The 12,458-nt window shown below is 30.0% G+C and overlaps 1 protein-coding gene across 1 annotated transcript; it reads left to right on the forward strand.

The window, feature by feature from the left end:
* Positions 1-368: 368 nt before the first annotated feature.
* LOC145163413 (uncharacterized) lies at positions 369-2,634 on the forward strand. Its single transcript, XM_079082255.1, has 3 exons — positions 369-525; positions 623-1,824; positions 1,885-2,634. Exons 1-3 carry the CDS (start codon positions 369-371, stop codon positions 2,632-2,634), a joined length of 2,109 nt encoding a protein of 702 aa, XP_078938381.1.
* The last annotated feature ends 9,824 nt before the right edge of the window (positions 2,635-12,458 follow it).

A 12,458-nucleotide genomic window follows, 5' to 3' on the forward strand; every position in this document is an offset into this window, starting at 1 on the left:
CTACATCACACAAAAGAAAGAATGTTACCTTGAGGGAATATTATTGTTTTCGTTTGCATTTTCGGTTAATTGAAGGTAAAACTCTACATAAATCTGGTCGTTTGTTTCATACATTCATAGTTGATGCTTACGCTGCAGTGCTTGAACATGATTTAGAATGGTATAAGAGAAACCAAAAGACTATTCGTTCCGAGTTGTATCATGGTTTGACTGATAGTTTATGTAAAGGCGAAACAAGTGCTTCATATGTGGGTCGTTGAGTTATACTACCATCATCATTCAATGGTGGACCGAGGCATAAGATACAACAATATCAGGATGCAATGGCCATATGCCGTTAGGCTGGAACTCCGGATCTATTTGTTACGATGACGTGCAACCATAAATGGCCAGAAATTGAACGTCATATTCAACAAATGGTACCTGGTCAACCAAGTACCGATCGACCTGACATTGTTGCGCGTATGTTTAAGATTAAGCTTGATGAGCTGATGAATGACATAAGGAAAAAACATCATTTTGGTCGTACAAAAGCCGATATGTTTTCTTAATATATTTGTTTTCGTCTTTAATTTTAATGTATGTTCTTTTGCTGTATAATTTTAATTATATGTGTATGTAGTTATTTACACAATTGAGTTCCAAAAACGTGGGTTGCCACATTGTTATTGTCTTGTGTTTCTTCATCCGCCAGATAAAATAACCACATCCCAAAAGATTGATCAATTTGTATCGGCAGAGTTGCCTTCTCAGGAAAATGACCCAGTTGTTTTTGAAGCTGTTCGTAGTCACATGATGCATGGTCCATGTGGCCAGCTTAACACTTTAAGTGCATGTATGCACAATGGAAGTTGTTCTAAAGGGTACCCTAAGGAATATAACGATGAAACTTTCATTAGGCATGATGGTTGGCCCTGTTATAAGAGGTCTAACGATGGTTCGAAAGTTAAAGTTGGTAATGAGGATATCATGCTTGATAACCGATACGTTGTTCCTCATAATGTCGATTTGCTTGTCAGATATGGTTGTCATATAAATGTTGAGTATTGCAACCAAGGAAGTCTGATTAATTATCTTTTTAGTTACATTAATAAAGGCCATGATCGTGCCACTGTTGTTTTGGAAGGTCCAGACAGAACACGATCTTTTATATCGATGTTGCACAACGAGAATGAGATCGAAGAATATATTAATTGTCGTTACATTTCTGTATTAGAAGCATGTTGGAAATTGTTAGGATTTGAGATGCAATATCGCTCGGTTGCAGTAGAAAGACTACCATTTCATGAAGAGGATTGTCAAAGAGTTTACTTTAGAGAAGATGATGATATTGCAGAAGTTCTGGATAGGAGGGTATCTGCGGTGTCTAAGTTTACTGAATGGATGAGAGCAAATCAATTATATGAAGAAGCCCGATTGTTAACTTATTCAGACTTCCCGACGAAGTTTACATGGCATGAAAAAGGGGATGTTAAGGAATGGAGGCCACGTAAAAATGGTTTGGTTATTGGTCGGTTATATTTTGTAAATCCAAATGAAGGAGAAAGGTATTATCTTCGTATGCTACTAAATGTTGTACGTGGACCCTGCAGTTTTAAAGATATTCGCACTGTTGATGGTGTTGAGAATCCGACCTATATGTCTGCTTGCAAAGCGTTGAGGTTACTAGGAGATGATGGTGAATGGGTTGAGTCAATCCGAGAGGCTTCCCAATGGCAGTCAGGAAAGCAACTTCGAGAACTATTTGTAACTATTCTGTTATTTTGTGATGTTGCTGATCAAGAAAAGTTTTTTTGGGATTCTATCCCGTTTTTATCAGAAGATGTTGCATATAATCAACGTAGATTGCTTGATAATGAAGATCTAATGTTATCGCATGATTAGTTGGTAAACTACACTCTGCTTTATATCGATAATATTTTATATGGGAATTGTCGTTCGTTGGTTGATTTCCCCGGTCTACCTCAGTTAAACCATAGTTTGTTAAGTATAGGTTCGAATAGGTTAATTGCTGCTGAGCGGACATACAACGTCGAAGAAGAAATAAGGATTTTCAATGAGCTTTACAGTGGTTTAAATGTGCAACAGAAAGAAGTTTATACTATTATAATTAATGCTGTCAATGAAAAGACAGGTGGCTTTTATTTTGTCTCTGGTTCTGGAGGGACAGGCAAAACATATTTGTGGAGAACAATTATTGCTTCTATTCGATCGCATGGAAAGATTGTTTTATCAGTCGCGTCATCTGGCATTGCATCTTTGTTATTACCTGGTGGTCGTACAACGCATTCCAGGTTTAATATTCCTATTGATATTGATAAAGACTCAACTTGTGGTATCGATGTTGGCTCAGATCTCGCAGAGTTGATTAATATTGCTGAGCTGATTATTTGGGACGAAGCTCCACTACAACATCGTTATTCATTTGAAGTTGTTGATCGTGCATTTCGTGATGTATGTCGTTATTATGTTGCTGGATCTGAAAACAAAGTTTTCAGAGGGAAAGTGGTAGTTCTTGGGGGTGATTTTCGTCAAATTTTGCCTGTTATTCAACATGGATCCCGTTCTGATGTTGTGTCCTCTTGTATAAACAAATCAGAAGGTCTATGGAATTCATGTCGTTTTTTGTTTTGACAATGAACATGCGTTTGTCTGATCAAAACATTACTGGTGATGAACTTATAAAAATGCGTGAATTTAGTAAATGGATTCTTGATATGGGTGTTGGTCGGCTTCCTACGTGTACACTTGAAGGTGAAGACGATGGTACATGGATCACTACACCTGATGATCTTCTTATTCCTGTTGCTGATAATCCTATTGATGCTGTTACATCCATTGTATTCCCAGATATTTTGAGTAGACTTAATGACATGTCTTACATAAAGGAATGATGCATCCTTTGCCAGAAAAACGATGATGTTGACATGATAAATTTACAGATGCCTGGTGACATGCATGAGATGTTAAGTGCTGATGAGATTTGTCGAAGTACTGATAATTTTTCCGAATTGGAAATTATGTATTCTTCAGAATTTCTTAACACGTTGCGGTTCTCAGGAATTCCAAACCATGAGTTAAACTTAAAGGTTGGTGCACCTATCATTTTGTTACGTAACTTAAATTTGCAAAGAGGTTTGTGCAATGGGACTCGGTTGGTCATCACACAAATTAGTCAGAGGGTTTTGGAGGCGGTGATTATTACCGGTACTCATATTGGAGAGAAAGTATTAATTGGGAGGATTGATATGACTGCATCAGACACAACATGGCCTTTTAGATTTAAAAGAAGACAATTTCCTGTCAAAGTTTGCTTCGCTATGACAATCAACAAAAGTCAAGGGCAAACGTTTAATCATGTATGTGCTTTCTTGGTGAAACCTGTTTTTTCACATGGTCAGCTTTACGTGACAGCGTCTCGTGTAACCTCTCGTGTCTTCACTTTTATATTGAAAACAAGGAGAAGTGTGGTAACAATATGACAAAGAATGTTGTTTACAAAGAAGTTTCTATAATTTACCATTACATGGTATAAACAACATTGAATGACTGCATTGCAAGTTCCGATATAGGTATAATCCTATTCATAAATGCATAAGTTCATGAAGAGACTTATTTCTTAACAGGTACAATTTTTTTTTTATTTCAGATAAATAATCATGTAATGTTTGTTCATCCTTATTTTTAATACAAAAATTTCATATATTATATTTGATTTATTAAAAAACTATAATTTTTTAAGGAAATATATATACGCACCATTTACTAACTTCAATCATTCGGTAGTAAGTTAACAACTACAATCCCTTTGATACTTCCATTATGGCTATTAATGTAATTTAGTTATTTATTTATTTATTTATTAATCTTTTTTAATTGATTAGGATTTTTTAACTTAACGTTTTGCCCTACCTGATATCGTCTATCTCCATTGAATATATCCGACTTATCCCTTATTCCTATTTCTTCGCTGTTAACTGCCAACGATCGGTAGCTCCACGTTCTCTTCTTATGTTTCAACTTATTCGATTGTTCAGGGTCTCCAAACTCTTGTCGATCACTATTGTCGTCTGGTACTGTATATTGTGCTTCACGTATCAGTAAACGTACTTGCCTCTTTTTTGATTTCATAGTATACAGAATTTGTGCGTGCAAGGTTAGTCTTAGTTAATTTTTGTTTGTTGAAGAATGTACTAATCGATTAATGATGACACTGATTAATGATCACACTGGTGCTGTTCTAAATCGAATTTCTTGTCAATTTCTTTATTAGTAATTTTGATTTATGTTGGATATCGATCGTTTGATTGCAATTTTGATTTTTGTTGGATATCGATGGTTTGATTGCAATATGTTATGGATATGTATATAGGAAGATATGACGATCAGTTCCAATTATCTGATGATAAGTGATTGGAGGCCTAACATTACTGATAAGTTGCAAGTACATGTGATGGTCTCACGTAAGTGGACAACATACAACCCTTCAACAGATCGTGTTTTCTCTTTAGATCTAATTCTTTGTGATGAAAATGTAAGTTTATTTGATTAAGTATTTTTGACTTTTCATTACGATATGGATTTTGTATGTTATGATATTACTTGCATTTAACAGGGATCTTCTATTCATGCAACCGTTGCAAGTTCATTCATGTGGAAGTTTACTGATGTTGTACAAGAGGGATGTGTTTATAGGATATATAAATTCTCGATTTTACCTTGTCAATCATTATATCGGCCACTTCTTAAGGACATCTTTATTAAATTTCTTGCTGATACATCAATTGCTGCTTCCCACTTGCCATCAACACTCTTTCAACGTTATGTTTTTGACTTATTTCCGTTCAATGAGCTTAGTTCACGTGTTGGTGACGACAAATATCTTACAGGTTAAAATTGTTTTTCTACGTTTGTTATTGGATTGAAAAATCTTAACTAACTTCTTATTAAATTGTAGATGTCATTGGGAATCTTTGTGAGTGGGGTTCTCTTGAGGAAACAGCACGACCATCTAACTCATGTAAAGTTGGATTGCGAAAGATTGTTCTTTTTGATCAAAGGTATATTATATATATATATATATATATATATATATATATATATATATATATATATATATATATATATATATATATATATATACAGAGAGAGAGAGAGAGAGAGAGAGCTAGGTTCATTTGTTTAAACTAAATATTGTGTTATTGTATGCATAAATGTGGGCCAATCAAAATTAAATAAAAAATTAAATAATTAAATAAATAAATAAGGGTAATTTAGTCATTTGTTTAATAACTTCCAAAAATAATCCCTAGAATCATGGTATCTCTCCGGTTTAAATCTCTTTCCCCTCTTTATCTAAAAACCGATTCTTAAAACCCTAAATTGAACAAATCGACACCAGCGACCCTTTGTGGGTTTGCCCTTCATCGTGTTCTTCATAGAGCGGGACATTTCGATCATACACACACCTCTTCTCTTCGATTCCACTTCTCTCTTCCACCTCTTTCTCTTCCGGCTCCGATCTCGTCTGCCTCCGTCCGATCTGCAATGCCACCGCACCGCCGACTTTGCCTTTGTTTGCTTCGACTGTGCCACCTTCGCCTCCGGCATCTTCTACAGGTAAAGGTTTTCTTTTTCTCTTGCTCTGTGATTCGAGTTTAATGCTTGAAAATCGAGTATCATTGTTGTTTCTCCTAAAATTCAAGTATCAGAGCATCATTAGCTTTTTTTTTCATGAAATCAGAGCACCGATTTCTTTTTTTTCTTTTTTTTTGAAATCAGGGAATTGTTTGAAAATCTGATGTTGTCTTCATGTTGAAATCAAATGCTGAAATCATATGTTAATGTTGTCTTCTCCATGGATGACAGTCACCAATTGGGTTTTTTTGTTTGTTTTTGTTAAAAATTAGGATTCCCAACCCCTGTTGTTGAAATCGATTTTCCTTATAAATTGCTTTTGGGATTTTAGGTTTTTTTCAGTGTATATGTGAAAACGAAATTCAAGGAGTGATAAATGATGTTTATGATTTTAGGTGTTTGATCTGAAATTGTTTTTCGGATATTTACATTTTTATTGAAATTCAGGGAGTGGTAAATGATGTTTTTGAAATCTCCTCTTTTTCATAAGAAACATTGAAAAAGCTATTTAGGTTGAAGTCTGTTCTGTTTGTTGGTTGAAGCAGGTTGGGATTATAATCTTGGAGAAATTGATACATGGTTGGTTAAGTTGTAATCAACTTTTGTGAGGATAACTAATGACCAAGTTAAGTTTGCATATAGAGTCCAATGGTCATGGAAGAATACAAGAATCTGAAGGGAATAGTAGCCGAAGTACCTCATGTACAGGTCAAGGTGGCAATTGCATCTTGGATCATGAGAAATCACATGATGATAATGGCATTGTAGAAGTTGGATTTGATATGTTGGAATGGAATATGGATATTTTTCTCAGAATGGATTCACGAATTCCAATTCTGTTGGAACGGAATCACGAATTCCAATTATGTTGGAATGGAATATGGATATTTTTCTCACTGATTTTATGCATTGGATTTGTTTCCACAGAAGCAGCTGATGCTTGAAGAATGGACCATGGAATTGAAAGTGATTCTTAGCAACATTATTCTTTTAGAATGTATTAGTGTCTTTGTTAGATTTTGATGTTTTTTTTCCCGATTTGAAAGTTTTTTTAGTTTTATTCTTTAAAAATAAATGTAATTCTTAGCAAATGTTACATGTATTCTATAAGAATTAATGTAATTTTTGTTTTAATTCTTCAATTGATGGTTCGAGAACTTTGTTATTCTACAAAAAAATTTGTTATTTTTGAACATAATCAAACATATTCTGTCAGAATGTCCGAACTAAAAACCTTATAATTTGTAAAATCGAATTTTTAAAATTAATAGAATCTTTGATCCCTTAAAATATGCAAATTTCCTTTATTAAATCTATGTTAACTGACTAAAATACCCTTCTAGTTAAATTAGATGGTATTTTTCAATTATATTTAATTAAATAATATGTATTAATCACTTTTTTAAAATAAGTAAAATGATTGGCCTACATTTATGCATACAATAACACAATAATTACTTTGAATAGAATAACCTAAGCATATATATATATATATATATATATATATATAATTGCGATAATTTAATATGTTACAACATTGGTTGATGGTTATTACTAAATTTATTTGGTACAGTGATATGAAAGTGAGTATAACATTGTGGGGTAAGTTGGCTATGAAGTACACCGATGAATATATCAAAAGTTTTAAGGAGATGAAAATTGTACTCATTGTAACGGCTTGCAAAGTTGTATTCTTCAAAGGTGTAATTTCATTTTTTTATAAATAAGATGTTAATTATGTTTACATGTAATATATATATATATATATATATATATATATATATATATATATATATATATATAAATTTTATATTTGTTACTATTGTAGGTGTTCCAAGTTTGAGAACTACAGTTGGGTCTGAATTGTATTTTAATCTTCCAATAGACATTGTTGCTACATACAAATCAAAGTAACCGTGTTATTATATTTATTATTTGTTAATTTGTTTTAACACATTTATCAATATACGTTACTTTTTTATGTTGTCGGATTATAGTCAAGCGATGCATGTCTTACTTCAATCGGAGAGGCAAGTTGAACGTCCTTCTGTGACAACCATATAAAATATGTATAGTGATATACAAAAAGGCGTCATTGAGGTAGTATGTTATTACTATGAAATATGAATTGTTATAGTAAATATGTAATTAATTATATCTATATTTCATTTATGAAGGGTACACTGTACACTGTTGTTGGAACAATCATTGACATAGATATGTTTAATGATTGAAAGTTCGTCCAATGTTCAAGATGCTATAAGAAGGCTACTTTCGTTGATAATCGCTATGTTTGTTCTGGATGTTAGAAAAATATAATTAACCCGCGTCAAGTGTATGTTTATATATATATACATATACATATATATATATATATATATATATATATATATTATAATACTTATATGATGTTTCTAAAAACTTTTGTTTAGGTATAAGTTGGTAGTTGAAGTAGCTGATAATGATAAGCAAATGAGTTGTGTTTTCTTTAATGAATATGCTACTCAACTTATTGGCCTTCATGTTGGTGAATTAGTTAATATGAATTTATTGTAGGTACTGTTGTATATATATATATATATATATATATATATATATATATATATATATATATATATATATATATATATATATATATATATATATATATTGAAACACCCACACAAATGCTTACATATAATACTATTTTATTATGTTTTTATAGGGTGGTATTGATCCTAATTGGGTACGTACTTTCCTGTTTGAAAGCTTATGTGGTCTAAGTATTGTTTTTTCAATTAAGATTGACCATTACAATTTGGCACCACAATATATGCGTCGTTTCACGGTTACTAAGTACCATGGTGCAACTTGTAAAATTTCAAACCAAGAAAAGACGTTGCCTACAAATGAGGTCATTTCTCAATTGCAAACAATTGTTGTCGAATCATTGTTGTCTCCATCATCTGCATCAACGGTAAAGTTTATTGGATCTTACATTATAAATTTTTTATTGTGTTGTTTATATATTATTTTACAATATGTATTTTTTTTTGTTTTTGTATTTATTTTTTTGTTTGCTTATCAAGGAGTTTGTGTTTTTCATAAGTGCAATTCTCATGTAAATAATCTTAAATTTACAAATACTGCTACGGATCAAGTTTCGTTTATTAAATGATTTTTACTACATATTTTCTTAAATTATCTTAATTTAATATGTTCATTATTAAATTTTTTTCGTATTAGGATGACTTACGTAATGTCAAAGATTAGGGTTTCAGTGCTTCTATTTCGGAATTAAATCATACGGTATGTAAAGATATAAGTTATAATCTTTTGTTTACCAATTTTATTTCTGTTACATATTGAAATTATTCATTTGTTACTTTCATATTGTTTTTTTTTGTGTGCATACTTAGGATGATGTTGGTTTATTTCCGATTCAAACAAATGTTGTTGAATCAGTGTCACCTAAATCATCAACAACAACAATAATGGTACTGCTTATTGTATTTTTTACTACAAATTATATATATAAGTTATATTCGTTATATCTTATGTTTCTTTATGTATTTCACTTGCACAATTATTAGATCGTTTGTGATAATCATCAGGTTGATGTTTCTGACAGGCTTATTTATAAAGTAAATAATATTGAGTGCAATAATTAATTCATACCATGTTTTCTTTCAATTCAGTTTAAATTGTTATATATTTAGTTCAATTACATTATTTGATATTCTTATTATTTATCTTTTATTTTTTCTTACTAGGATGCTTCTGGTAATATGAAAGATCATGCTGTTGTGGCAGCTATGTTTGAAGTTAGACATGTGAAATATATTTAATAATGTAACTTGTAACTTATGTTTTGTCATATGGTTTTACGTATGTTATTTTCTTATAATTGGGTTGCTTCTAATACTAATGAAAACGATGGTGTTACAAAAAGTGTATCTGATGAAAAGGATGTGGAAGATAGTGACAGATGTGACGATGTATTATTATAATTTTTTATACTATTGTTCTATATTTTTTTTAGGTTTGAAGTTTTCTTATTCTTCTTATTGATCTGTTCAATTAGGTTGGTGGCGATACTATTGAAGATGATATTTCTAAGACACCTATCTCCATATGTGGTTTACAGGATGGTGCAGAAAGTGAAGTAAGTTACAACATATTGTGTATACTTTCTATTTTCCTTACGATATTGAACAAAATTTCAACGATTATTGTCACTTCATTTGATACATTTGAAGTTTTCTTATTCTTCTTATTGATCTATTCAATTAGGTTGGTGATGATACTATTGAAGATGGTATGTCTAAGACACCTATCTCCATATGTGGAATACAAGATGGTGGAGAAAGTGAAGTAAGTTACAATATATTGTGTACAAACTTTTAACTATTATTGACACTTCATTTGATACATTACTTTGTTAGTTATTATTCTTATTTTTATTTTCCATTTTTTTTACAATTAGGATGTTTGTGCTGTTATTGAAGTTGATTCTTCTGAAAAATCGTTTATCGGATCCTCAATAACACCAATGAAGCGTCGACTTCCACGACTGTGTGACGAGTCTTCGGAAGATGATAATGTTGGTTGAATTCATTTTACTTTTTAAGTTTTTTGACATTGTTTTCTAAATTGTCTTTCTCTTCCAATTTTCAAATTTCAGTTTTCATATTATCGTAGTCCTCAGTTTTTTTATAGGTTAATTGAAATTATTAGGTAGATTAAACTTTTTATATTACTTTTTAGACATATTTATTATTCGATATCTTTGAATGTATGGAATGACATGCTACATTCATGTTTTTTTTGTCCTTATGACGATACACATTATTGTTGGGGTGCCATATGCCAAATGATCTTACTAGGTTTTTCCATAAGATATTACTTGGTTTGTCGTTGTGGGTGAGTTTATCTGAACTAATATATAAATGAATGAAAGTAATATGCAGTAAGCTTAAGATAAATCAAAATATTATTCATATATTTGTCAATCCGTCCACCGGACGGGTATGACACTAGTTTTTATATGTTTTTACAATCTAACATGCAGGGAACGAATATATAAGAAAATATTAAGAGTTTGTTTGGCGTACAAGCTAATTTATTTTTTAAGCTTATCTCTATTTGTTATTTGGTAAAATTACTAAAATAGTTTTTCAAATTATTTGAAAAATTATTTGAGATAATTACCGAATAGTTCATAAGAATTTTTTTTTTCAAAAACTCTTTAAGTGTACCTTTTTTATAATAAAATAATTTGGATATGCTTGAATTAGAGACAGAATTACAAAATTTGAGATAAAATGATTTTTTTGTATCGAGTAAAATCTATAACAACTACAATAAAGTCCTTACATATTGACCTCATAATCGATTTAGTCCTTATATATTTTTTTTATTCAATTAAGTCCCAAATACCGGTAATCGTATTCAATTTAACCTCTTGACCCGGTCAATAGGTCATCCAACTTTCAAAAATTATATTTTTGGCCCAGATTTCAAATTTTATTACAAATTTGGTCCAAAATTTACACTTTTGGCCCAGATTTTAAATTTTGTTATAAATTTGGTCCAAACTTTACCTTTTTCGACCAAATTTTAGAATTTTATTATGAATTCATCTTAACTTTAGTTTTTTTATAACTTTTTTTCTCAAAAATTTGTTTCTAATATGTTTTTTCTTTATAAAATCATATTTATACAAAAAAAACATGTTTTCACATAAAAATCTTATATTTTCTATATAAAAACTTTTTTTTAAAAAGTTTTTTGTATATGAAATATCTACTTATAAAAATAGGTATTTGTTAAGTATACAAATATATACAAATCCGTTTTTATAAAAAAAAATGTATACAAACACGTATTTTACAAAAAAAATGTATGCAAACACCTATTTTATTATAAATGTATACAAACACGTATTATATAAAAAAAATATTCAAACACGATTTTATAAAATGTATACAAACACGTATTATATAAAAAATTATTCAAACACGGTTTTATAAAATGTATACAAACACGATTTTATAAAATGTATACAAACACGTATTATATAAAAAAAATATTCAAACACGTTTTTATAAAATGTATACAAACACGATTTTATAAAATGTATACAAAAACGTATTATATAAAAAATTATTCAAACACGTTTTTATAAAATGTATATAAAACACGATTTTATACAATGTATACAAACACATATTATATAAAAAAATATTCAAACACGTTTTTATAAAAGAAATGTAAACAAACACGATTTTATAAAAAAAATATACATTTTTTTATAAAAACGGATTTGTATATATTTATGTACTTAATAAATACCTATTTTTATAAGTAGATATTTCATATACAAAAAACTTTTTAAACTTTTGTTATATAGAAAATATAAGATTTTTATGTGAAAATATGTTTTTTTTTGTATAAATATGATTTTATAAAGAAAAAACACATTAGAAACAAAATTTTGAGAAAAAAAATTGTAAAAAAAACTAAAGTTATGATGAATTCATAATAAAATTCTAAATTTGGGCAAAAAGGGTAAAGTTTGGATCAAATTTGTAGCAAAATTTAAAATTTGGGCCAAAAGTGTAAATTTTGGACCAAATTTGTAATAAAATTTGAAATCTGGGCCAAAAATGTAATTTTCGAAAGTTGGATGACATGTTGACCGGGTCAATAGGTTAAATTGAATACGATTACCGGTATTTGAAACTTAATTGAATAAAAAATATATATAATGACTAAATCGATTATGAGGTCAATATGTAAGGACTTTATTGCAGTTTTCCCTTTGTACAAGTTAATTTTTC

This window comes from Lactuca virosa, chromosome 3 (genome assembly GCF_052849685.1).
Source record: "Lactuca virosa cultivar CGN04683 chromosome 3, Lactuca_virosa_CGN04683_v6, whole genome shotgun sequence".
NCBI classification, from domain to species: domain Eukaryota; kingdom Viridiplantae; phylum Streptophyta; class Magnoliopsida; order Asterales; family Asteraceae; genus Lactuca; species Lactuca virosa.